The sequence below is a fragment of the Chlorocebus sabaeus genome, chromosome 19 (assembly GCF_047675955.1).
Source record: "Chlorocebus sabaeus isolate Y175 chromosome 19, mChlSab1.0.hap1, whole genome shotgun sequence".
NCBI lineage: Eukaryota > Metazoa > Chordata > Mammalia > Primates > Cercopithecidae > Chlorocebus > Chlorocebus sabaeus.
Window position 1 is genome coordinate 30,249,146 of NC_132922.1, and position 25,509 is coordinate 30,274,654.

At 58.7% G+C, this 25,509-nt stretch overlaps 2 protein-coding genes across 6 annotated transcripts in view; one reads left to right on the top strand and one right to left on the bottom strand.

Moving 5' to 3' along the window:
* LOC103222956 (leucine zipper like post translational regulator 1) overlaps positions 1-21,949 on the top strand; it is a 35,074-nt gene extending 13,125 nt beyond the window's left edge. For 3 of the 5 annotated variants that reach the window (XM_073006977.1, XM_073006976.1, XM_037994784.2), the window contains 4 exons: positions 832-930; positions 1,192-1,267; positions 1,585-1,689; positions 2,553-2,919. In XM_073006977.1, coding sequence (XP_072863078.1) covers positions 832-930; positions 1,192-1,267; positions 1,585-1,689; positions 2,553-2,592 — 320 coding nt within the window. In that variant the 3' untranslated portion in view covers positions 2,593-2,919. Of the gene's footprint in view, positions 1-831; positions 931-1,191; positions 1,268-1,584; positions 1,690-2,552; positions 2,920-3,849; positions 4,159-4,616; positions 4,680-7,415; positions 7,473-9,762; positions 9,843-10,268; positions 10,378-11,047; positions 11,132-11,865; positions 11,924-13,232; positions 13,373-14,451; positions 14,654-15,048; positions 15,205-15,632; positions 15,744-16,497; positions 16,591-16,758; positions 16,855-16,938; positions 17,105-17,391; positions 17,562-17,707; positions 17,865-18,586; positions 18,714-18,803; positions 18,954-19,562; positions 19,669-19,750; positions 19,832-20,097 lie in introns of those variants that run through there. The other 2 variants (XM_073006978.1, XM_007974937.3) reach the window with 2 other exon arrangements.
* Positions 21,950-22,646: 697 nt separating this feature from the next.
* Positions 22,647-25,029, bottom strand: THAP7 (THAP domain containing 7). Its single transcript, XM_007974957.3, has 5 exons — positions 24,932-25,029; positions 24,679-24,758; positions 24,106-24,261; positions 23,515-23,655; positions 22,647-23,303 (listed from the first exon to the last, which is right to left on the bottom strand). Exons 2-5 carry the CDS (start codon positions 24,756-24,758, stop codon positions 22,751-22,753), a joined length of 930 nt encoding a protein of 309 aa, XP_007973148.1. The 5' UTR covers positions 24,932-25,029; the 3' UTR covers positions 22,647-22,750.
* Between the last annotated feature and the right edge of the window lie 480 nt (positions 25,030-25,509).

The window sequence follows — 25,509 nt, forward strand, 5'->3', positions numbered from 1 at the left end:
GCCCAGAGACCTGGGCTCAGTGGAGGCACGTGCTTTCTGAGGAATAGCTTTCCCCTCCTGCTGTTTGCTGGCCACCAAGTCCCCCAAGCCTCATCCACTGTGCACATCTGGTCTGGGCCCCTAAGCTGCAGGTGCCATCACGTTAGTTGCCTCACTGCCTCAGAGAGAGGACTGCCAGACCCCCAGCCTGGGACAAGGGACCTCTCTGCACCCATTTCCCCTTCCCTCTGCCTTTACACCTGAGGGTCTGCTGCTTGAGACCCCACTCCTGGTACCAATTTCTATTCAAGTCCAAAGTCTAAAGTTGTTGCTAGGTTGTAAGTAACCAAGGCTACTGATCCGCCAAGTATAATTAGGATTTAACTGGGAGAGTTTAGGGGACTTTGAAGTACATCCAACTACAGGGGTCTACTGGGGCCTCATAGGAACTGGGGAGCCATCCACACTGGTCTCTTCAGAGCCCTGTGTGTGGCTGTCATCTGTGCTTCCCTGCGTACTTGTGGCCCATTTTCCTCCCTCTTCAGACCTGATATGTCTGATTAGGTGTCTGTATGCACAGCCCAATCCCAAGAAGCAGACCTTCCAGAGGCAGGGCACTGTATTCAGGTTCTCTCAGGAAGCAATCAAGTGGCGAGCTTGGAGTCAGGTGTTCCTCTGCACCAGTCAGCTGCAGATGCAAGTGACCAGTGGTCTGAATAATGATGTCTCTTGACCTCTGGGGAGACCAGGAGGAGTAGCCACACGTGTCAGGGGTCCCAACGGCATCAGGAGCAAGCAGTGTGGGAGTGGTAAGGGCGAGAGTCAGGGTTCTCACGGCCCTGGGTCCTGCAGGGCGCGTGGCAGCCCAGAACATGTTGGCGCAGGAAGCGGAGATGAGCACCGTGCCCTACCTCTGGACCGCCATGTTTGGCAAGAGCCTGCGCTACGCGGGTAACCCCGGGGCCTCGGATGGGGGCGGGGCCAAGGGCGTTTAGGGGCGGGGCTTGGGTGTGGGGCGGGGCGGGGCCGGGAGCCTACGGGCAGGGCTGTGACTGCACTAGGAAGAGGCCGGTAAGAACTCGCTGGCGGCGAGGCTAGGAACTACCTAAAAGGACGTATGGAGCAGGGCCTGGGCGGGGTTAGGAGGGGATCCTGTGAATCTCGTTCCCTCCCCCGACTCACGTGGGTGCCACCCACCTGCCCGGCCCACAGGCTACGGAGAAGGCTTCGACGACGTCATCATCCAGGGGGATCTGGAGGAGCTGAAGTTTGTGGCTTTTTACACTAAGTGAGAGCACCGGGGTGCAGCTTGGGGCGAAGCAGCGGGAGCTCAATCGGGAAGGGGGATTCATCCCAGGCAAAATCCCAGAACAAGAGCCCAGCCCTGAGCCCCGCTGAGGAGTGCTGGAGCTTCCTTAGGAAAGCCTGAAGCTTGTGCACGGTCAAGCCCCGATGTGCAAAGCAGGGAGGGCTGCGTGCTCAGGACATTCCTGTTCCCCTGGGGTAGGTCCTTCCCTGGGCCCCAGAATGACAGCAGTGCATCAGAATCTTCAAAAAGGGGCTGCTGCCTGGCAGTCCTCAGGCTTGGCCATCCTCTCCCTGCAGAGGCGACGAGGTGATCGCCGTGGCCAGCATGAACTACGATCCCATTGTGTCCAAGGTCGCTGAGGTTCTGGCCTCAGGCCGTGCCATCCGGAAGCGGGAGGTGGAGTGAGTGTGGGTGTGGGAAGCCTGGGGGCGGGAGTAGTTTCCTGGAGGACTAAGGTGCCCACGACAGCCAGCTGCCCCCACAACCCTCCAGGGCCTTGCCCCTCACTTTTGGTGTGCATCACTGGAGGCTTCCAGGACCACAGGGAGGTGTGGGGCAAGGATCATAGTTTGGGAGCAGGCTGGTTATGTGTTCATGGTGGATGGAAGGAATAGGGATTTGTTCCCCCAGGCAAAGCCAGTGCTGTGGGGAGGGGTCAGGGCCCAATGCATGGGCAATCACCAGGCCTGGGACACCTAACTGGACATGGTTGTGCTGAGCCCGGCAGAAGCTCGTGGGAAATGCAGCTACTGATGCCCTGGGTATGCCCTCCACAGAGATGGTGGGGGTGGTTCTAGGTTTCACTCAACACCAGCCAGTTCCCTTATCCTGGTGTGGTGTCAATGAGATTCACCCTCTGGGAGAAAGCTCCCAGGGACTGAGGACAGCCTGGAGGCCACTGGGGGTCTATGAGACAGGGGCAGGCTCCAGGCTGGAAACAATGGAGGACCAGAAGGGGACATGATAAATGACATGCTCTCTCCTTGGCCTTCTCTCTGTTTCTCTCTTGCCTTCCTGAAGGCTGTTTGTGCTGCACAGCAAGTACGTGTGTCCTTCATGTTGACTGTTCTGAGCCTTTCCCATGTCAGCCCAGACCCTCCACCCAATGGTCTATCTCCATCTGTCCAAGTACACCTCCCCGCTGGGCACTAGGGTCTGGCACAGAACAGACCCCCTGCTGTCCTCAAGGGCCAGCTGTTCAGGGTGCCCAGAGTGGAGAGCCTGTTGTCTTCTGTCCTGACCCCTCCTCCCCTCATTCCTGCAGGACTGGCGACATGTCTTGGCTTACAGGGAAAGGATCCTGAGCTCACATGCAGTAGACTTGGGCAGGCAAAGGGGGGCACCAGGGGCAGAGGCCAAGCCTTGGGGGCAAGTGCCAATCTCCAGTCCCAGGATCCCCCAGGGCAGAACCTGAGCCCTCCCAGTGCTTGCCTTCAGCCACCTGGCTCCCCTCCTGGGAGGCCTCTGCTGGATTCAGAAGATGCTCAACCCTCAAGGCCTCTACTGCCACTGACAGCTGGCACTGGAGGCAGGACAGGCCCTGCCTCTTCTCCCTCTATTGGGACTGGGCCCTTGAAGAACCCTGCAACATGTAGACATTGCCGTAAAATTAAAACGCACAAACTTGCAGACCTGTATGACTCCCAGTGTAATTGGGCCGATAGGCACAGGGCCAGACTATAGGGAAACAGGCACAATCACCGAATGCTAGGTGCCACACCAAGGAAATTTGGCCTGTGAACTCCCAAAGGAGGTAGCAACTAATTCTGCGCCCCATGCCCTCCCACATTCCTCTCCCTGTCTGCGATCAGCGAACGCTTTTTGCTTTTGGCTCTGAATTTTGAAGGAAGGGTATTCCAGGTAGAAGGGACAAGCCCAAAGGTCTTAAGATAGTAAATGTTCCTTCAGAGGTGGCTCATGCTTGACACTTTGGGGCATTTGTCCACTTAGGGTTGTGGGAGTTGTGTCCTGAGACAGACCCCATGCTTTTCATAGTTGGAGCATTCTCAATCCCAATGTCGGAGGTGACGCAGCTGAGGCCCTGCTAAGTAGAAATGAGAATCTAGAGGCTCATCGCCGGGCTGCCTCTCAGTCAGTAAGAACGCCAAGGAGAGAGGGGAGATGCAGGGAGTCAGGGCTGGAGGCGCTAGCAGGAAAGGGGGCATTGAGCGCCTGCAGAGGCCGCTGCGAGCCCGCAACCCTCCTTGTGGAGTCCCGGCAGCGGCAGACGACCCAGGCCGGAGCCACGCGCAGACACAGGGCATGCCGGGAACTGCGAGCCTGTCGCGGGTCTTCGGGCTGCGTGGGCCTGGGAGGCGCCAGGAAGAGCAGAAGCGACGGGGTTAGGGACGAGACACTGCATTCACTGGAAGGGACAACCCGGCGCCAGTACATAGCCTGAAACGCTCCCCAGAGAGTCCCACGCTCGCTGCTCCATCCCCAGAGAGTCCCACGCTCGCTGCGCCGTCCCCAACTGGATCCAGCGCTCGCCCGCGGTGTCTTGGCAAGCGCTAGGCTTGTCGGGAAGAGCGGAAGGGCGCAAGCGCGGCGCTGGTCGGAAGTGCCGAGCTGTCAGCGCAGGGCTCGCCGGGAAATGTGGTTCCTCCGGGCGGCCCGGGGCGGTGGCCGCAAGTTCTGCGGACAGCGCGGCCGATCCGGCGTGGACCCGTGATGGCTGGACCGGGCAGCACCGGGGGCCAGATTGGGCCCGGAGCCCTGGCAGGCGGCGCGCGGTCCAAGGTAGCCCCGAGCGTGGACTTCGATCACAGCTGCTCGGACAGTGTCGAGTACCTGACCCTCAACTTCGGGCCCTTCGAAACAGTGCATCGCTGGCGGCGCCTCCCGCCCTGCGACGAGTTCGTGGGTGCCCGGTACGGTGGGCTTCATGGGGTCCTGAGGACAGGAAGGGCGATCTGCGAGAGTCCCAGGGCGGGGTCCAGGGGCGAGGCCGGTGCGTGGTGTCCTGGGGTAGGATCTGGTAATGAGGTGGATGGTGCTGGACAGGACGTTGTTCAGGGCAGGGGAGAGAGGGTTCCGAGGGAGTCCCAGAGCCTGATGACCTGGGACAGAATACTAGAACTAAGTTGTGTTTGTGGATATTGGGCTGGGGTCCCAGGTGCTCTGAGGTGGGGTGAGGAGTCCAGAAAGTCCTGGAGCCGTGTCAGGGGTCCTCACTTGCAGGGTGATTGGTGTTATCTTAGAAGATGATCGATCTTAGCAGTTGAGAGGTGACATCTAACTTCTGTGGCAGCTCTCCTGCTTAGTCCCATTCCTTGGATGCCTCCCAGGAGGGTCCTGTCCTTACCGCCCTCCACTCCTTTCTTTCCAGGCGCAGCAAGCACACAGTGGTGGCCTATAAAGATGCCATTTATGTATTTGGTGGAGACAATGGGTGAGTGAGTCTGAGCATCAGTGTTTGGACCAGGTAGGAAGAAGTACTGTGGTCAGGGACTGGGCCTGCCCAGCTCCATTACTGTCCTTTCAGATGTTAGCTAGTGCCTCTAAGCTTCAGTTTCCCCATCTGTGAGATTCCTTGCACTCACCTCCCTGGTCGTGGCGAGGATTAAATGAGATCCTGCACTCATGATCCTCAGCACAGCTTCCAGTGGCTGGCACATGCTCAGTATGTGGAAATGTCCCTCTTCTGAGCAGACGCAGCCTTGAAAGAAACACAACCACCCTTGCGGCCAGCCCTGCCAGGCAATTCTCTTTCCCTGGGCCTCATCCAGTATGGAGGACACAGTTTTATTTATTTCATGCATTTTTCACTTTTTGTGAGGGTTTTCCCACATTGCTGCAAACATTCAGGCAACAGCATGATGTTTTGTTGGTGGGCACACCTCCTTTCACATAAACTGTCTCCAGTTAAGTTGTGGCTGGTTTCCTTATGCAGAGGGTGGAGTATTTGCACATGACCAGTTGTCCTATTCCTGCCTCTCAGCCCCAGGACCTGGCATGAAGCCCTGGAAGAGCTGGCTTCTTATTGGCTCTGCAGCCTTGGTCCTGCAGGCCTCCCTGGGGGACTGGCTTGAGGATGGTGGGGTAGTCTGAACCCCACCAGGATCCGCAGACTGGGCAAAAGAGCCTCCTTGGGCATGGTCCCCTGGCTTCAAGCCTGCCTTCTTCCCACTCTCTTTCCCCAGGAGTAGCCAGTGGGGCCCATTTACATATGCATGTCAGAGTGTGTTCCTCCTTGGCTCATCCTCCTGTGATGCCTCCCTGCCTCTCTAAGTAAAAGCCTAAGTCTTCATGAGAGTCTGCTGCTCCTCTGCCCTGAGTCTCTCACTGCACTGGGGCTGCACCGGCTGCCTTTCTATGTTTGGATTGTACCAAGTGCCCCCTTGCTCAGGCCCTTGCACTGCCCATTCTCTCCTCCTACCTTCCTGCCCCTCCTCTGATGCTTCTTGTGACTAAGGCCTTCCTTGGTCATCTGGACCAACTGGAGACCATTACTTCCCCTCCATCCCTCTTACCATCTTCATTTGTTCCTGAGGCACACAGATGTTGGTTATTATCCATCTGTTCAGTCAAGGCAGGGCCTGTGCTCCTTTTACCATTGTAAAAGAAAACTCAATAAATGTTTGTCAAATGAAGGAATGAAATAAAGAAGAGATGCCTACCCACAGGCGTTTACTGGAGCCTTAATGAGAACCCTCCAAACCAGAAAAGGCTTTGGTGTCCAGTACAAGGCAGCAGGTGGGAAATGGGGGACCTTCATCCTCAAGAGTGTCCCTAACAGGGAGTTTGTGTGACAACTGTGTAGCAATAAGCAGAAACATTTTTGCTGCAGTGTGACAAAGAAATAGGATACAAATTTGTCTCACTCTAGTCTTAACTTTATAAAGACTGAGTACAAAGAAAGATGGCCTCCTGCAGCACGTGGGGCAAGTGAGGGAGGGAGGGGCGATATCACAGTCACCACCAGCTTCTAGGCTCCTGGCTTCCTGGCTGCATAGCCTCAGACACAGCCTTTGAACCACTAGGCTTTGTCGCCATCTGTGAAATGGATGTGAGATACACATCCATTTCACAGATGCACCCACTGGTGCAGACTAAGATGGTGCAGGAGGCACCCAGCACAGGCTGGGCGTGAGGGGCGCTGAGCTCCTGTCAGTTTGCCCTTCTTCCCAAGGGCTGGGTAGTAATATGCCAGCTGGTTGTATTAGGTGGTCCAATGACCAGTGAATTTGTTTTCTATTTAATTGTATCTTTAACATGATTATTACATTGGCTTTTGCAATAAAGAAATGGCAGGGGCCAGGTGTGGTAGCTCACACCTGTAATCCCAGCACTTTGGGAGGCTGAGGTAGGAAGATCGCGTGAGGCCAGGCATTCAAGACGAGCCTAGGCAGGAAAGCAAGACTTCGTTTCTATTTTTTATTTTGAGACAGAGTCTTGCTCTATTGCCCAGGCTGGAGTGCAGTGGCGCCATCTTGGCTCACTGCAAGCTCCGACTCGCGGGTTCAAGCGAGTCTGCCACAGCCTCCCCAGTAGCTGGGATTACAGGCGCCCGCCACCACACCAGGCTCATTTTTTGTATTTTTAGTAGAGATGGGGTTTCACCATGTTGGCCAGGTTGGTCTCGAACTCCTGACCTCAAGTGATCCACCCGCCTTGGCCTCCCAAAGTGCTGGGATTACAGGCACGAGCCACTGAGCCCAGCGCATTGACTCTATTTTTTTTTTTAAAGCAGTGGCAGGAAGATCAGAGAGAAGTAAAGGGCCTCCCCTGAAGCATGGGCAAGTGCTTGCATTGTGGGGTACAGCCTCGGAAGAAGGGGATCGGGATGTGTGAATAGGGGTTCTGGAGGCTAGGGTGAGGTGTGAGGGTGACTCTGGCCTTTGGGCCATTTCGTGCTTGCTGGTTGGGCTCCTGGTGGCCACATTCATGCTTTGGTCCTGACCCCAGGCAGGCTGGTGGCTGCCTGTGTGGCAGCCCTGGTGCCCGTGTCAGTTGGGGAGCCTCCTTTGTGGTCACCACTCTTGGGCCTCAGCTGGTTGCCTGGCTGTGTTAGTGACCCAGCCCAAAACAGCCCCCTCCTCTACCCTGGCTACATGCAGTACCCATCTCTGGGGGTCCTGCAGAGCAGACCTGGCTAATGCCACCCTCTCTTCCGACTGCCTTTCAGGAAGACCATGCTCAATGACCTCCTGCGGTTCGATGTGAAAGACTGCTCCTGGTGCAGGTGGGTGGCCCCGTGCTCCAGGGCCCTGCCTTTCCTCCTAGAACACAGTGGCACAGTTCTGGGTCCCAGTTGCTAGCAGAGTCTCTCTCATCATGGGAAGCTGGAAAGAAGCTTCCAGGAGGAGACAACCATGGCCCCAGGGATGCCACACCCAGAGCCACCCTGTCAGGGCTGAGGAGATGAAATAGTTGCCCAGCACCTGCAGCTGCCAAGCTGGGCACACAGGGTGGCTCTCTTCCGGGCGCCCACCTCTACCCCAAGCTGCTGCTAGTGTGGGTACAGAAGTTGCTACGTCATTTCTCTCACACGTGATTTTGTAAGATAGCTAGTAGTTAAAAATTAATTTTAGGGCCGGGCGCGGTGGCTCACGCCTGTAATCCCAGCACTTTGGGAGGCCGAGGCGGGTGGATCACAAGGTCAGGAGATCGAGACCATGGTGAAACCCCGTCTCTACTAAAAATAGAAAAAATTAGCCGGGCGCAGTGGCGGGCGCCTGTAGTCCCAGCTACTTGGGAGGCTGAGGCAGGAGAATGGCGTGAACCCGGGAGGCGGAGCTTGCAGTGAGCTGAGATTGCGCCACTGCACTCCAGCCTGGGCGACAGAGCAAGACTCCGTCTCAAAAAAAAAAAAAAAAAAAAAAAAATTCATTTTAAAACTCATTCTGAAGGCTTCACAATTATTTGTCAAAAATTGCTTAACTGGCCGGGCGCGGTGGCTCAAGCCTGTAATCCCAGCACTTTGGGAGGCCGAGACGGGCGGATCACAAGGTCAGGAGATCGAGACCATCCTGGCTAACATGGTGAAACCCTGTCTCTACTAGAAAATACAAAAAACTAGCCGGGCGAGGTGGCGGGCGCCTGTAGTCCCAGCTACTCGGGAGGCTGAGGCAGGAGAATGGCATAAACCCAGGAGGCGGAGCTTGCAGTGAGCTGAGATCTGGCCACTGCACTCCAGCCTGGGTGACAGAGCGAGACTCCGTCTCAAAAAAAAAAAAAAAAATTGCTTAACTATAAAACTCAGAAAAAGAGCAGCCCCAGGTCAGCAGTGTAAATGGATTTTGAATTCAGTACATAAAATGTAAAGGCAGGGCACAGGGGCCCATGCCTGTAATCCCAATGCTTTGAGAAGCTGAGGAGGGAAGCTCCCTTGAGGCTAGGAGTTCAAGACCAGCTGGGCAACAAAGTGAGACCCCGTCTAGAAAGATAGACATATGATAGATAGATAGAAAGAAAGGCAGAGAGATGATAGATAGATAGATAGATAGATAGATAGATAGATAGATAGATAATAGGTAGATAGCTAGATGATAGGTAGATTAGATAGATGACATAGATAGTGGATAGTTGATAGATGACAGATCAACAGACAGATGACAGATGGTAGGTAGACAGATGATAGACTAGATAGATAGATAGATAGATAGATAGATGGATGATGGGTAGATGACAGACGATAGATGACAGGGAGATAGATGATGGATAGATAGATTATATAGATAGATTAGATGATAGATGATAGATAGGTAGGTAGATAGATGATGGTTAGATAGATAGGTATTAAATGACATTGATGGACCCCATGCTGTAAGACGCTGCACTGCTGCTGAGAGCAGGAGTATGGATGGTCCTGAAGTAGCATGAGGACCTGGTCACATTCTGTGAGTTGAATAAGCAATTTACAAAATATCTACCACTTGATTCCATTTAAAAAAATTCCATGGAAGCCTAAGTATGCATAGGAGAGGGGTGCAGGGAAGACCTCAAGGTGTTGCCAGAGGTTTTCTGGTAATGGGAATTTGCATGAGCTTTAGTGCCTATTTTGTTTTTTCCTTATTGGTGAGTTTTTTTTTTTTTTTTAAGTTTCTATGATGAGACAGGTGTCACCTTCAAAATACAAAAATGAAAGGTAGCCGGGCGCGGTGGCTCACGCCTGTAATCCCAGCACTTTGGGAGGCCGAGGCGGGCAGATCACCTGAGGTCAGAAGTTCAAGACCAGCCTGACCAATATGGTGAAACCCCATCTCTACAAAAATACAAAAAACTAGCTGGGCATGATGGCGGGTGCCTGTCATCCCAGCTATTCAGGATGCTGAGGCGGGATAATTGCTTGAACCCGGGAGGCAGAGGTTGAGCCGAGATGGTGCCACTGTACTCCAGCCTGGGTGACAGAGCGAGACTGTCTCAAAAAAAAAAAAAAAAAAAAAAAAGCACAGGGATGCAGGGCCACCCTGTGAGGGTGTGGACCTCATGGGTGACGCCCGCTGACTCTCACCACCCCTGTGCAACCCCAGGGCCTTTACCACTGGGACCCCGCCGGCCCCCCGTTACCACCACTCGGCCGTCGTCTATGGGAGCAGCATGTTTGTCTTTGGTAAGCAACCTCTTGCCTCCCAGGGGCTGTGTCGCCCCCGAGGCCCACAGACACCCTGCCCTTCTGCAGGCCTGGAGCGTTTGTGCTCGTGCTGTATACAGCAGGGGCTCTCTGTTCATCCTCGGCTTTGTCTGCCAGTCCTCTGAATTCTGCGCTGGATCTGGGACCCCTTGCCCTAACAGCCCTGAACTCACAGGGTTGGGTGTCTTTCGGTGTTGCTGGGCTGTGGCTGGGAACAGTGTCCTGCTCATCTCTGTGTCCCCAGAGCCCAGCACGGAGGCAGGTGGGCAGTAGGTCCTTCTAGGGCTTGTGGAGGGAGTCCTGACTTATGCATTTTCAGTGGGGCCAGATTCTGTTCCACCTTCCAGGGTTTGAAATCTTCAAGACTGCCTTTGGGTTTGACAGTTTCTCACTCTCTTTACTCAGGGGGTTACACTGGGGACATTTATTCCAATTCTAACTTGAAGAATAAAAATGACCTCTTTGAATACAAGTTTGCAACTGGCCAGTGGACGGAGTGGAAAATTGAAGGACGGTGAGAAACTCTGCAGAAACATTTGGGACAGGCTGGGTCCTGGGTGGCATTGGACCTGGGATCTGTCCCCTGTTGCCTCCCAGATGAGGATCCTGAGGGCATGCAGTAGCAGGGAGCTTAGGATTGGTGGAATATCCCCCGGCGCAGCTGTGCATGGCCTGCTACCAGTCTTTAGATTCCCGCCTTTCAGAAGAGACCCAAATGGTCCGGGCGTGGTGGCGCATGCCTGTAGTCCTAGCACTTTGGGAAGCTGAGGTGGGAAGATCACTTGAGCCCAGGAGTTTGAGGCTGCAGTGAACCATGCATGCCTCGCTGCACTGCAGCCTGGAAGATGGAGCAAGACCTTGTCACAAAAAAATTTTAAAAAAGACCCAATGTACTGCTGATGGCGCTTCTGGGGTCCTGCTTTTTGAGCACCCCCTTTAATATTTTGGTGGCATTTAGGAGAAGGTTCTGTGCCTCTGTGGCTATCTGAATTCATCTTCAAGCCTCCAGTCGGCCTCTGAGGCTGTTGCTTATTCCTAGTGCCTTGTGGAGGCCCTGAAGCCCCAGTGTCGGGTGGATGTGGCCATGCAGCCTGGCTGTGGCCCCTGCACTGACCATATGGGACTGGGAGGCTCAGGTCTGTGCTGGGCGGCCTTACTCCCTCCCCTCTCCCCTCACACTCCAGGTTGCCAGTCGCTAGGTCGGCCCACGGAGCCACGGTGTACAGTGACAAGCTGTGGATCTTTGCTGGCTATGACGGCAATGCCAGGTGGGTGGTGGTCCGGCCTTTGCACCCCACCTCCGACTGCACTGAGACCTGGAGGAGGCCATCCTGGCATTTGAGGGCTTAGGCTGGGAGAGCTCTGCCTAGTAGATTTTGAGTGTCACTGTCTAGGGGTTTCTTGGGAGGGGGACAGGGAAAGAGGAGGATGGGCAGATGGAGGTGAGGACCACTGGGTGGAGCCCCGTGGCTACCTCAGTTGCTCGGATGAGGATCCTCAGCCAGGAGTCGCCCTGCAGGGCTGAGTCAGTGGGCGAATGGGCGGTGCCCAGGCTCAGGCCCAGCCCTGGTTCTTGCCCAGGCCAAAGGCCTTTTCCTCCTTAGTTTAGAAAGTTGCCTTTGCTCTCTTTTTCTGATTACAAAAGTAGCATGTGCTGGTTTCCCAAAACTTCAGCATCATAGAAACTCCTAACAATGCAGTGATGATGGTGGTGTCTGTGATATCTGTGTCCTCTCCCCACGCAGGAGGGACACAACTGGCCTGCCACACTGCCCCAATGTCATGCATGAGAGTACTTGTTCTGTCTGGGCCGGGCAGGGGGCCCAGCACGGCAGGGATTTGAGGCAGTGCCTGCCACCCCACACAGAAGTTCCCGCCTCATGGCCGCACAAGTCTACCGTGTGTGGGGGTGGGGGTCCCCCTTCAGCCATCCCTTCCAGCCAGGACCGGCCCACCCTGACAGCCAGACCCAAGGGGTCCTCACTGGTCTGTTCTAATACAGGTTGAATGACATGTGGACAATTGGCCTCCAGGACCGAGAGCTCACCTGCTGGGAGGAGGTGAGGGGCACCGGGAGCCAGGGTGCAGGTGGAGGAGGTGAGGGGCGCAGGGAGCCAGGGTGCAGGTGGAGGAGGTGAGGGGCGCAGGGAGCCAGGGTGCAGGTGGAGGAGGTGAGGGGCGCAGGGAGCCAGGGTGCAGGTGGAGGAGGTGAGGGGCGCAGGGAGCCAGGGTGCAGGTGGAGGAGGTGAGGGGCGCAGGGAGCCAGGGTGCAGGTGGAGGAGGTGAGGGGCGCAGGGAGCCAGGGTGCAGGTGGAGGAGGTGAGGGGCGCAGGGAGCCAGGGTGCAGGTGGAGGAGGTGAGGGGCGCAGGGAGCCAGGGTGCAGGTGGAGGGAGGTGAGGGGCGCAGGGAGCCAGGGTGCAGGTGGAGGAGGTGAGGGGCGCAGGGAGCCAGGGTGCAGGTGGAGGAGGTGAGGGGCGCAGGGAGCCAGGGTGCAGGTGGAGGAGGTGAGGGGCGCAGGGAGCCAGGGTGCAGGTGGAGGAGGTGAGGGGCGCAGGGAGCCAGGGTGCAGGTGGAGGGAGGTGAGGGGCGCAGGGAGCCAGGGTGCAGGTGGAGGAGGTGAGGGGCGCAGGGAGCCAGGGTGCAGGTGGAGGGAGGTGAGGGGCGCAGGGAGCCAGGGTGCAGGTGGAGGAGGTGAGGGGCGCAGGGAGCCAGGGTGCAGGTGGAGGAGGTGAGGGGCGCAGGGAGCCAGGGTGCAGGTGGAGGGAGGTGGGAGGCAGGCAGAGCCAGGCTGGGGGTCGAGGCTGCTTTCTTCCCCTTGCAAAGCCCAGCCTCGACCTGAGCCTCGCTCTCCTCCCTGATGACCCGCGGGCCTTCATGACCAGTTCCTCACTGTGGCTGCACAGTGATTGGAGCCTTGGTGTTTTGGATGGGCAGAGCGCCACGTGTGTGAGGGATGTGGTTTTGCTTTAATCCACCCTCTATTTCAATGCAGTGAGGGCAGTCTGCTGTCTAGTGTTCTGCTCCTTGGAGCTCCCCCTGGGATTGCTTTCCCCTTTAGAAACATGGAATTTATTTATTTATTTATTCATTAAAAAAAAATTTTTTTTCTCAGTCTTCTGGGCATGAAAAACATATGGGTTTAGCCACTGCTGATTTAACCTTGATGATTTTAGCCCTAGCTGTTCACAACTGGGCCCCCTGAAGTGGAGGAGACAGGGCTATGTGCTGCTCGAAGACAAATGAATCTGTGAACCCTCATCTGGGGAAGTTTCAAGAATAAAAGCAGTCACATCTCAGCAGTCTTGAGTGTGGTGAAATGTGAGTGGGCCCTGTGAGGCCAGGGCTGAGCTGTTCTCTCCCCCATGCAGGTGGCCCAGAGTGGCGAGATCCCCCCGTCTTGCTGCAACTTCCCCGTGGCCGTGTGCCGGGACAAGATGTTTGTGTTCTCCGGGCAAAGCGGAGCCAAGATAACCAACAACCTCTTCCAGTTTGAATTCAAGGACAAGACGTGAGTACTCTGGCCAGTGCGGTGGAGGGAAGATAGTCAGTGCCCCCGAATCCTTGAATGTGAAGGATACCCCCTGCACCTGGTGGCCATGGTAACCATCCTTCTGAGCTCTGCAAACAGCAGGAGGTTCCAGCCTGGAGCAGGGATGTGCAGGTCCCCAGGATATGGCTACAGTTTAGCAAGATAGGGCCTGGCAAGGAGGCCCCTGACTAGGCCTCCCTCTGACTATGAAGGACATCCCCTTCCCCGTGAATGGCTTGGTCAGTGCCACCAGTAATAAACGTGGCCTGCATAGATCTCAAATGATGGCAGAAGACCAGAGGGGCCTGCAGGTCCCCAGAGGTCTGGCCCATGCTGCCCCTGGCTGCTGGCCAGCCCTTGACCCTGCAATGAGGCTGCAGGAGAGGGCACAAGGAGTGTGAGCTGCAGGTACAGAGAGTTTGGGAAGGGACTTGGGAGCTTCCCTGGAGGCCACGGATGCGTGGGAGGATGGGCAGGGTGCCCCAGGACGAGGGAACCTGTCGAGGGCCCGGGGCTTAGCAAGGAGCCAGATGGCATAGCCCTGCCAGGCCAGGATCTGTTCTGAAGTCTTCAACTCACTTAGCAAAAGAGGGCACTTGCTGGGAGGTACTGGGAAGCCTGGGAGGTGGAAGGTGCTGGAGCAGCATCAGGATGTGGGGTGCAGGCAGCTCTCAGGATGGGGACTCAGCTGTGGGGATGGTCTGACTGGGCAGCATGAAGATGTGCAATGGTCTCTGCACAACTTCACTCCGCAGAGAGCAGGACTGCCTGGCGGGTCAGATGCCACCCTCCTGCCCATCACTGCTGCCTGCTCCATGGGGAGACAGGGGAGCTCCGGCAGGACCCCACGGTGGGCCACATGGAACCAGGCAGGGCTGGTGCCAGTGCTGGATGGGGCGAGGGGTGCTCAGTGCAGGTGTCTAGGCCTCCCTCTGGACCCTGGGCTAGTCACCGTAGGGGCTGCAGGGGGACCTCCCAGTGAGGGCCTGCTGTGGGGAGACCCCGAGGGTGAGCAGGAGCCCCTGTCCCAGCATTGGTTCACTGTCGTGTACCCCCAGGTGGACACGCATCCCAACTGAACACCTGCTCCGGGGTTCCCCACCACCCCCGCAGCGGCGCTACGGGCATACCATGGTGGCCTTTGACCGCCACCTCTATGTGTTTGGGGGTGCGGCCGATAACACGCTGCCCAATGAGCTGCACTGCTATGACGTGGACTTCCAGACCTGGGAGGTCGTCCAGCCCAGCTCCGACAGCGAGGTGAGGGTGCCCAGGGGTGTCCTGCCCTGCCGACTGGACACCAGTGGCTCCTACCCTGCTCCCACCTTCTCCCCAGCTCCTCACAGCTTTGGGGCCGCTTGGGGTTCCAGACAGCTACCAGGAGCAAGGCCAGGACACCTGGGCCTCAGCCCTGGACACCTGCCTGCCCCGGCCTCCAGCCCCAGCTTCACCCCACAGCCTGCAGGTGGTTAACGCTTCACACCCCGTCATGGCTGCATGGGGCTGCCGTGCTGCAGACCTTTCCTGGGAAGCCCACAAACATGCAGCTCTTCCTTCTTTCCGAACCCGCTCTCAAGGCCAGGATGGTGGGGGTCTCTGGGCACCTACCTGGCCCTTGCCAACTGATCTCATGCCCATGTGTCTCTCCTCTTCAGATCAGTGGGGCTGAAGTGCCCGAGCGAGCCTGTGCTTCCGAGGAGGTGCCCACCCTGCCCTTTGAGGAGCGAGGCGGCTTCAAGAAGTCCCGAGATGTGTTCGGCCTGGACTTTGGCACCACCTCAGCCAAGCAGCCCGCCCAGCCCGCCTCAGAGGTACAGGCTGGGACCCTCATTAAGACTCCATCACCTCCTGAAGCAGGTCCTGTGATCAACCCCTCTCACACATGGGGAGACTGAGGCCCAGGGAAATACTTGCTTGGGGTCACACCCCAAAGGAGGTGCAGGGCCAGGAGCCCTCACCCTGCTGGCCAGGCTGCAGCTTTCTGGGATGGGTGCCACACACTGGCCCGAGTGCCCCACCCACTCTGAGGGTCCCCATGGCCCGTCATGCCCCACTCCACTACATGGGTATTCAGGTCCCGCCTGTGTCTGTGGTTGCACCCAGGGGCCCTCCTCCCTTGGGGACCCTGCCCCCTGGCCCTTCATGGCCATGAGGTGCCACGTCCTTGCCCTTACCTGGCTGCACCAGCCCCACTGTGGAGGCTCTGCCCCCCATTCCACCCTGCCTTCTTGTCCCCCAGCTGCCCAGTGGGAGGCTCTTCCACGCAGCTGCTGTCATCTCGGATGCCATGTACATCTTCGGGGGCACGGTGGACAACAACATCCGCAGCGGGGAGATGTACAGGTTCCAGGTGTGGGGCCTGTGGGCCTGAAGGAACGGCTGGGTGGACAGATCCCCCGTGATGGGAAACTGAGGCCAAGTCGGGGGGGCGGGGCTTATCCAGGCCATTGCCAGGGCCACACCTGGCGGGATGGAATCCTTGGGAGGAGCCCTGTGGGCTGAGGGTGGGCTGAGGTGGCACTAAAGTGGGCAGCCTCCGTGCAGTGGGGCAGGCGGATGGCACTGGGGCTCACAGCAGAGTCAGTGGAGGGAGCTGGGCAAAGCTAGGCTCAGCACCAGAGCCTCACAGGCATCACAGCCTGGCCCAGGGCAGCCAGGGCTGACAGTGGCTTGTGCTGACAGCCCCTTCCCAGGCCTGGAGGAACAGGTGGTCAGGGCAGGGACTCACAGCCACAGTGAGGTCAGGGCCAGCTTCCTAGAGAAGACTGGGGTGGTGCTGGTGGGGGCCAGTGTGAGGACGGAGGTCCAGGCAGAGTGGAGACGGCAGAGCTCTGCTGAGGCCTGGGCCCCAGCTGAAGGCAAGAGGCAGGGGAGCCCTTTCCTGCTGTGGAACTGGCCGTGGACAGTTGCAGGTGCCGAGGCTGGAGCCAGGCTGTATTTTCAGGGTGGGGCAGCGGCAGCTTTCTCTCCTCAGCCAGGCCCACCTGCCTCCTGGGCCCTGAGGTCAGCATGGGCCAGGTGGGGACCTCAGGGTCAGCCTGCGCAGCCACACTAGGGCCACTCTGCCGTCCTCAACATCTAGCCTCTCTGGGCCCCTCTTGCAGTTCTCCTGTTATCCTAAATGCACGCTGCACGAGGACTACGGGCGGCTGTGGGAGAGCCGCCAGTTCTGCGACGTGGAGTTCGTGCTGGGTGAGGTGAGTGCCTGGCCTTGCACCCTGCTCTGCCTGCTGTGCCCGGGTAGTGGGAACTTCGCCCCTCAGAAAAACAGCTGCTGGCCTAGTGGTGCTGACCCTGGCCAGTTGGGTCTCTATTCTCTGCGGCGAGGGTGCCATGCCCTCTGCCATGCATTATTCTTTGTGCAGAAGGAGGAGTGCGTGCAGGGCCATGTAGCCATTGTCACAGCGCGGAGCCGCTGGCTTCGCAGGAAGATCACGCAGGCGCGGGAGCGGCTGGCCCAGGTGAGGTGCCTAACCGCCCCGCCTGGACCAAGCAGCCATGCCTGTTGTCCAGTGTGGTGCCCTTGAGCTCCCTTCTCCTCACAGAAGCTGGAGCAGGAGGCCGCCTCAGTTCCCAGGGAGGCCCCCGGCGTGGCTACTGGTGGGACCCGGCCGCCCCTGCTGCACGTGGCCATCCGGGAGGCCGAGGCCCGGCCCTTCGAGGTGCTCATGCAGTTCCTTTACACCGACAAGATCAAATACCCACGGAAAGGTCCGCCTGGGTGGGGGTGGAGCAGGATTGGTGTGGGCTGGGGTGCGGGCAGCAGAGCCAAAAGGTGGGTGCTGCCAGCCCTGCCTTACTGATGGGCCCCCTGAGGCTCAGAGGCTGCAGGTCACCCTCATTACCCATGATCACTGCCGCTGGACACCATCTGAGTCCCCTGAGGCCTTGCTCCTACCTAGTGGCCCCAACCCACACTCTTCCATGCGGGAGCCCTGTGCCCTGTGCCCTGCCCTCCCCTCTCCGGCTCCCTGAGACTCGGGGGCTCTGGGGCGCAGGCCACGTGGAGGATGTGCTGCTCATCATGGATGTGTACAAATTGGCACTGAGCTTCCAGTTGTGCCGCCTGGAGCAGCTGTGCCGCCAGTACATCGAGGCCTCCGTGGACTTGCAGAACGTGCTGGTCGTGTGCGAGAGTGCCGCCCGGCTGCAGCTGAGCCAACTGAAGGTGTGGGGTGGGATCAGCGCGATCGGGGTCAGGTGGGGTATGGTCAGGCTTTGGCCCCCTCCCTGCCCACCACTGTGAGCCCCTCGCCCAGCCTGGGACCCTGGCTTGACCCTGCCTGCCTGCCCGCCTGTGCCTGTCTGCCCCAGGAGCACTGCCTGAACTTCGTGGTGAAGGAGTCCCACTTCAACCAGGTGATCATGATGAAGGAGTTCGAGCGCCTCTCCTCGCCGCTGATCGTGGAGATTGTGCGGCGGAAGCAGCAGCCACCCCCTCGCACTCCCTCGGACCAGCCAGTGGACATTGGTAGGGAGCCCCGTTCCCCTTCCCACGGGGCTGGGAGGGATGGTGTTCATCTGTGGCAGGAGACTTGGGAGCCATGGAGAGCACCTGCCAGGCCCTCGGGGTGGGGGTGGGTGCCATGGGACCCCAGAGTGCTCTCCTGGGTACAGGGCAGAAACAGATGGAGGCAGAAGCCCCCAACCCATGGGGCTTGCCACAGTGGGCTGTGTCCTGGTGAGCTGGGATTTCCTGAGCCAATTTCTGGGGGTGGACATGGGCACCTCTTTTGGGCTGGGATGTCAGGTCTGATGGCCCAGGGTCACAGTGATCAGTCGCTGGACTTCACTTTGCTTGTAATGTCACAGGCCCCTTCATTCCCCCAGCTCTCCTTGGGGGTCGTGCTGACCCCAGTTGCTGGCTCTTGGTGACATCTGCTGGCACCAGAGGCCATGCAGTGGGCCTGGAGGGGCTTGATCATGAGGGCAGCGAAGGGGGGCACAGCAAGCTGGGTGGAAGATGAGACACCGGGTGGTGGGCTGTGTGTTCGGCATAGTGCTCGAGTCGGCCAGGGCGCTGAGGGAGGACAGAATGTGGCTGATGGTGCCTCAGGGCCAGAGTGAAGCCTTCTGCCTGGGTGAAGTTTTGTTCAGAGCGGCAACATGGGCAGATGTGCAGGAAGGTAGTGCCGTGGGGCCCCAAGGCCAGAATCCCAGGCTGTACCTGCTCAGGGTCCCTCCCACCCCCAGGCACGTCTCTGATCCAGGACATGAAGGCATACCTGGAGGGGGCGGGCGCAGAGTTCTGTGACATCACGCTGTTGCTGGATGGGCACCCACGGCCAGCCCACAAGGCTATCCTGGCCGCCCGTTCCAGGTGGGTGGGGGCTGGACGGGAGGGGAGGGTGGGCCTGGATGGTGTCTTCGTTCTGCTGACAGCCGGGTGCCTGCCGCTCATTGTCTACAGCTACTTTGAAGCCATGTTCCGGTCCTTCATGCCTGAGGACGGGCAGGTGAACATCTCCATCGGGGAGATGGTGCCCAGCAGGCAGGCCTTTGAGTCCATGCTGCGCTACATCTACTATGGCGAGGTCAACATGCCACCCGAGGACTCGCTGCATCCTCACTCCCCAAGGAACTCCCAGGTCCCCACCAAGGGATCCTGGCACCCACCTCGGGTGGCTTTGAGGCCCGCTTTCCTGCCCTAGCTAGGCGATCTGGGCCCAGCGCCTCCCTCCAGAGGATTTGCTGGTGCCTGGAGCTGGGCCAGGTGCTCTCTGAAGCAGTTGGCAGCTGGCAGGGAGGGGTTTGCAGCCAGGAGGAACCAGTGGGTTCCTGACCCTCACAACTGCCCAGAGGATGGGGTGGGTCATTGCTTTGTGTGACAGTTGAGCACAGACATGGAACTACTCCTCTTATGTCACTTCAGTAGGGGTCCGAACATGGAAGGTCACGATGCCTGTTAGGTTTGCAAGGCCATGGAATTGCGCTGCAGATGTGCAGACAGTATTTTTCTGGGAAGGGGATTCGTGGTATTTGGATCCTCAGTGGGGCCTCTGACCCACTAAGTAGTTCAGAATCCATTTAGAGAGCATGCTGGTGTGTGGGCTGGATTGTAGTCTGGCCCCTGGTGGGCTTGGGGCTCAACCTGTGCCCCTCCCTGTCCTTCCCTGGGAGGGTGTGGGCGGACCAGGTTCCTTTGGTCAGCTCCTTAACCAGGCCCCAGCTACTTGTTTGCGGCCCCCTACTACTACGGCTTCTACAACAACCGGCTGCAGGCATACTGCAAGCAGAACCTGGAGATGAACGTGACGGTGCAGAACGTGCTGCAGGTAGCCCCCCAGCCCCGTGCCCACAGCTGCAGCTCCCAGAGTGGGTGAAAGGGGCAGCGCCTCAAGGTCCCTGCCATTGCAGATCCTGGAGGCAGCCGACAAAACGCAGGCGCTGGACATGAAGCGGCACTGCCTGCACATCATCGTGCACCAGTTCACCAAGGTCAGGGCTCTGGCCTACCCTTCAGGACTTGCTTCCCCTCAGCAGTGGCCACGCCCAGGCAGGGAGGGGTGCCCAGGCTCTGTGGTCCCCTGCAGTGGTGGGTCCTGGGGGTGAGCGAAGCAGAGCAGCCCACCACTGGCTGCACCTTGCTTCATCCTTGGGACCAGCCTGAGCCCCGAGCAGGGTGGGCCCCAGAGGGCTCCACTGCCCACCATGGCCCTTATGTGGATCTGGTCCCATCTCCTTCCGGCCTGCTTGCCTTGCAGGTCTCCAAGCTGCCCACGCTGCGGTCGCTGAGCCAACAGCTGCTGCTGGACATCATAGACTCCCTGGCCTCCCACATCTCAGACAAGCAGTGCGCGGAGCTGGGCGCCGACATCTGAGGCCCTGTGGCGCCTGCCCATTGTGAACAATCACCGTGCCTGCCTGCCCTGCCCACTGAGAAGACTACTGGCTATGTGTCTGCCTATGGCAGAGTAGGTGCACCTGCCAGGCCGAGGGTCAGGGTGCCCAGAGCCTCCAAAGAGAGCTGAGGGGATGTGGGGCCCCAATCTCCTCAATTCACTGAAGACACAGGTCCCACAGAGAGCAGATGATGAAGCAGACCCCCTCCCCTGTCATCACCCTCTCCCGATGTGGTGTGGATGTGAGGCCACGGCTCAGTGATGGGCTCACCACCTGGAAGTGGGGAGAGACCTTGGGCCTCCCACCCAGTGGTGCTTGGCCTGGCTCCTGTGGCCTGGGTGTGTTGTGGACCCAGGCACTGGGGCCTGTCACCAAGGCTCCTCCAACATGCGGGAGGAGGCTTAGCAGACTTGCGCTGCACCATGGAATCTGCCTGGGCTGCTCCTGTCCCGCCCACCCTCATTGAGATCCATGTAAGGGGCTCCTTTTCCCACCTGGAACTTGTGTGTGTGGACCCATGATGTGTGGGTCTCACCTGACTTGAGGTGAATTTTGGAGTGAAGGGCCCTGAGGTCAGCTCCCAGGTCGGTCGTGCTGGGCCAGGCCTGGTTTTCACAGGGGCTGAAGGATCCCAGTCCACCTATGTGCATGTTGGGGCTTAGCCGGGAAGAAGCCAGCCAAGTCCTGCGTGTCCCTTGCTGAGTATTCTATCACAGACAAGCCTCCATTAAAGCCACAGCAGTGCTACCTACCACACACACCTTGCTGGTCCAGCCACCACTGCTGGCCTCAGCCCCTTGGCCCTCCCGCAGTCGAGGACTGGCTCTGGAGCCCATGGCTTGGCTTAGATCCCCAGCTGTAGGTCAGCTGGTCTTACCTGTCTCTATCCATGCTGTCAACTCCTACCCCCACCTGTGGTCACCCGGTCACACTGGGGGAGAAGGGCTATGAAGGCCTCCAGGCTGGCCCCTCCCAGGGGAATCCTGGAGGCGTGGGGTGGGCTCCTGCCCCTTCTGCCCTGCCTTGCCCCTGCACTGTGCTCTTGGCTCCTGTGGAAGGCAGACTGCCCTCTTGCCCTAGTGAGGGCCCCATGTGAATCCACTCTGATGCTGGGAAACCAGTGCTCCCTTATTGGGAAGAGGATTCCAGGACCCCTTTTTTGTTGTGGCTGCCATGAAACCACAGCTCACCTTAGGGAAGTGACCTGCTCTCCTCTGGCTGTATGCAGGTAGACGGGGGGCTTTGAGTGGCAAGTTGCTTAGCTAACAGGAACAGATCCATAGGCAGCCTGCAGGCTAGGAAGTGGCCTGGTGCAAGATGAGCTGTGAACAAGGGAGGAGCGAGCGGGAGCTAGGGCAGAGGCTGAGCCAGGAGGCCCATGCGGTGAGGACACAGCAGGCCCAGGACCATGGCTGGGGGTATATGTCAGCACCTGGAAGTGGAGTGCAGGCTGGGGCAGCCAGCCATGTGGGCCAGGTGCATTCACTCAGAGTGGGGCCGCAGAGCCACCTAGCCAGTTTCCACATGTGGCTCCTGCCACACCCACAGGGTAGCCTCCTCCAAATCCCTCTCCTGGACAGGTCAGCCCAGAAGCCTCCTTGAACTAGTCTGCAAACCCTGCTCTATGCTGACCCTTGTCGCTGAACCCTGAGCTATCTCTCCTTGACTTATACAAATAAATGAAATTACATGCCAAGGGCCCTAAAAAGCAAATTTTACAAAATTGTGTGGCAGTTTCTGGGACTAGAATGAATTCAGTTGTACTCCTTGGCAGGGAGAGTCCATGCTTGCAGTGAGTCACCCCACACACAGAGCTGCTGGAGAATTACAGCTGCAGCAAGGCCTTCCAGGTTCTGGGAGTTGGAGGAAAAGGATGCTGAGGCCAGGACCTGAGTGCTTGTCTCCAAGTTCTAGCCACCTCTTCCTAGATTTCCAGGGACTAGCTTGTTGGGGCTTCACTACCTGCTGACATGCCCCAGGAGGCTGATGACTGTCATCATCGTCCCTGTTTTTCAAATAGAGATGGTAGTGAAGGGGGACGGGGAGAGGGTTGCCCTGCTTATCCACCAGGCTGATGGGGCCTGTGGACAGAAGCCTGTCGTGCCCCTGCTTGAGAACCAAATCCGGACTGGGTTTCAGAAGTGTTCTCAAAGGGGCTGGCTGGTTTAGGTCAGGGCTGTTGCAGATCCTATGGAAAGGGCACCTGGAGCTTCAGAGAACCCTGTGGGGCATGGAGCTGCACTAGCAGGGCTGTCTGCCACCACTAGCTCTGAGGGATGACAGCCAGGCTCTCTGTTCTCCTTGGCGAAGAGCTTAGACTGAGAGCCCTCTGGAAGCTGCAGCCACTGTCTGGGGCAGAGAGCTTAGTACTCAGAGGGGCTCCAGCCCCCAGCTGAGCCAGACAGCAGGCCCTCTGTCTAGAATCCGCTTTATTATGGCACCTGGTGGGATCTGAGAGAGGAAGAGGCAGCAGCCTTGCTGGGCAGCCCCTCAGTCAGTCCAGCGGCACCTCCCTTAGGCCATGCTGCTGCTCAGCTGCATGGCAAAGTCCTGCACATGCTCCTTCAGAGTCTGGCGGGCATCCGCCTGTGCCCTCTTCTCCCGTGCCCGCTCCTGCTGCAGCTTGGTTAGTCTCAGCCGCAGCCGCTGCTCCCGCCGCTTGCAGGCCTGCAGCTGGCGCTGGGCCTTGTCAAGAGCATCAAGGGCTGCCTCAGCTCGCCGCTTCCAGAGTAAGGCACTGCCCACCTGGTAGCTGTGTTCATTCTGGATGTAGGCTCCAGCGGGTGGGGGCAGGCGCAGCATATAGGCCGAGGGGGAGACTGGCCGTGGCTCGAGAGGGGAGGGCTGCCGCTCTGGCGAAGGCTGGGCACTGCAGCCTGCTTCATCTGCCTGGGCACCCAGGGGGCCCAGGAGGTCTGAAAAGGGGCTGCTAAGGCCAGGCTCCAGCCTCCCCGCTGGGGAGGCCGGCAAAGTGGCAGGTGCTGAGGCCTCTTCCACAGGAAAGCAGGTGACATCAGCAGGTGGAGGTGGAGAAAATGGAGTTGTGGGCCCTCGGCCTTCGGAGCAGCTAGTAAGGGAGAAGAGAGAGACTGATGGGCTAGGCTGAGGGCTTGCCAGACCCCACTCCACCAGCCCACCTGATCTCCTTAACGCCCAAACCCGATCCACAGATTCTGTGCAGCAAGAACCCTGTCCAGTTAGACTGCTGGCAGACCCCCTAGGGCCCAATCTCTCAGCCTAGGGGTGGGAGTGGGGCATTCTCCACCCATACCACATACCGCTTCCTGCATCGTCTGAGCCGGCTGACTTCGGGGGGGCCAGGTGGATAACTGTGTCCTTTGGTTTTGGCTGTCCTGCGCAACTTGGAGAAACTCTCAAATATAGTGGGGACTGCCCCCTCCTTTAGCCTGTGATATCCGCTGTGGGGAAAAGCAACCCAGATGAGCTGGAGAGCAAGTGCTGCCTCCCCAGGCCAATCTGCCCCCAGCACCAGCGCAGTGGGAGGCTAGAAGGCATCGCGCAAACAATAGGTCTGGGGAATGCCAAGTCAGAGCTACACCAATCGCTTCCCTGCAGGACCCCTCAAAGTGGAGGTGCGTGGAAAACCTGCACAAGCAGAGCTGGGCTGACCAGCCAAAAAGAATTCTTTGATTTGTGGACTTGCTGGCAAGATTGGGGCTCTGAAACATACTCTCTGGAAAGGCTCACGTTTTTCCCGGTGTCATGGCACAGTGATCCTGGGGGTGGGTCTCACTGTACAGAGCTGGGAAGAGGAAACAGCCCCCCTGGGACGCAGGCTGCTCAAGGGACTTCAGGACCTGCAGCTGTCCCAATCCGCCTGAGGCCCCACGTCCTACCCCAATCCTCACCTGATTCCCACCAGCTCAAAGCAGTTCTCCTCAAAGTGTTTGGAGCAGAAGTAGATGTACTCGGATGCCGGGTCCCACAGACCCTGGCCGCTGGGGTCCAGCCGCTGGCAGTTGGCCAGCCACAAGCCTCGCCTCGGGTTGTCCTTCTTGGGAAGTCTGTGGAGCCACAAACCCGTGAGCACCAGGCTGTCCATAGCCCTGGGCTCATGCTGCCCAAGCTCCCCAGGGGGAAAACGCAGACCCAACACGCGCCACCACGAGACCTCCCTGCGACCCCGCCAGGTAAGCACCACCGCCCCGGCACAGACGAGGCAATAGGAGCCTCGAGAAGAAAAGCAGTTTCCTCAGCGTCGTCTGGCAGGTAACAGAGTGGGGCAGGTCCAAGCCAGCTAGCCTTCCCGTCCTCCCCGTCCCGACTGCATTTGGTCCCGCGGGGACCGTCCCGCTTCGCCTCCCACCCACAGGTTCAAGCCTCCTCAGGATCCGAGAAAGGCGCGAAGCCTCTACGCAGTTGCGGCCCGAGGCGAGCAACGACTAGCGCATGCGCACGAGAACCCGCGCACGCGCGCTGACCTGTGGAAGGAGATGCCGCGGTTGCGCGTCTCGCGCGTGTCCCGTGTGCAGCAGCCGGCAGCGGAGCAGTGACGCGGCATCTGGGGAAGAGGCGGGAGTTAAGTCGCAAGCGGCTGTCCGGGCTTCCAGAGGAGCCTCGCGCCTCTAGCCGCCGCTCCTCCCCAAGGGGCTCTGGCCCGTCGGGTGCCCCCCGGCCCGTTGTTGCCCCAACCCCGTCCCAGCCGCTTTCTTGACTTCTGTCAGCGGCACTCACGGTCTGGCCATTGCTGCGCCGCCGAAGTCTCGCGAGGGGTAGCGCGCGCCGGAAGTTGGTACCATAGAGACTGGAGAGCGGGAGGTGCTCCGCCGCGGGGCAGGGCGGGGCGAGGTCCTAGCGAGCTCGGTTTGGAAGCGGCGCGACTGTGCGAGTCTCTGTTGCGCCCGCGTCGGCCCAGCTCCGTGGACTACCAGTGTTGTCGCCCATGTGGGCTTGTCTTTCATGGGTTCAGGCCTCACTCTTCTCCGTAAACACCCCGGCACGATGGAGCGGCCCCAGTGTACGGGTCGGCCCGGGAGCGGAAAGCTGCCTTGTCCTGGGAGCTGCCTGTCCAGCTCGCTTCCGGAAGACCTCTGACTGACGAAAGAAAACGGGGCCTGGCACGGTTGCACAGAAGAACCCGACAAAAACCAGAGCCCGCACTCACTCTCATACCGGGGAGGTGGACTTGAGAGAGGGCAGGGTATGCCCCTGAGTACACTTGGGACGTGTGCTGGGCAGGAGGTTCCATTGTAACCAGCTTCTGCAGGGGCGTGACGGAGTCGGGGAAAAGCTGAGGATGCCAGTATGACAGG

Bases quoted from the DNA above. Each gene is read 5' to 3' on its own strand.
- THAP7 (XM_007974957.3), bottom strand. From the start codon at position 24,758: ATGCCGCGTCACTGCTCCGCTGCCGGCTGCTGCACACGGGACACGCGC. The intron at 23,656-24,105 runs GTGAGGATTGGG...TTTTCCCCACAG, and splicing joins TTTGAGCTGGTGGGAATCAG to CGGATATCACAGGCTAAAGG. The intron at 23,304-23,514 runs GTATGTGGTATG...CTCCCTTACTAG, and splicing joins CTCAGACGATGCAGGAAGCG to CTGCTCCGAAGGCCGAGGGC.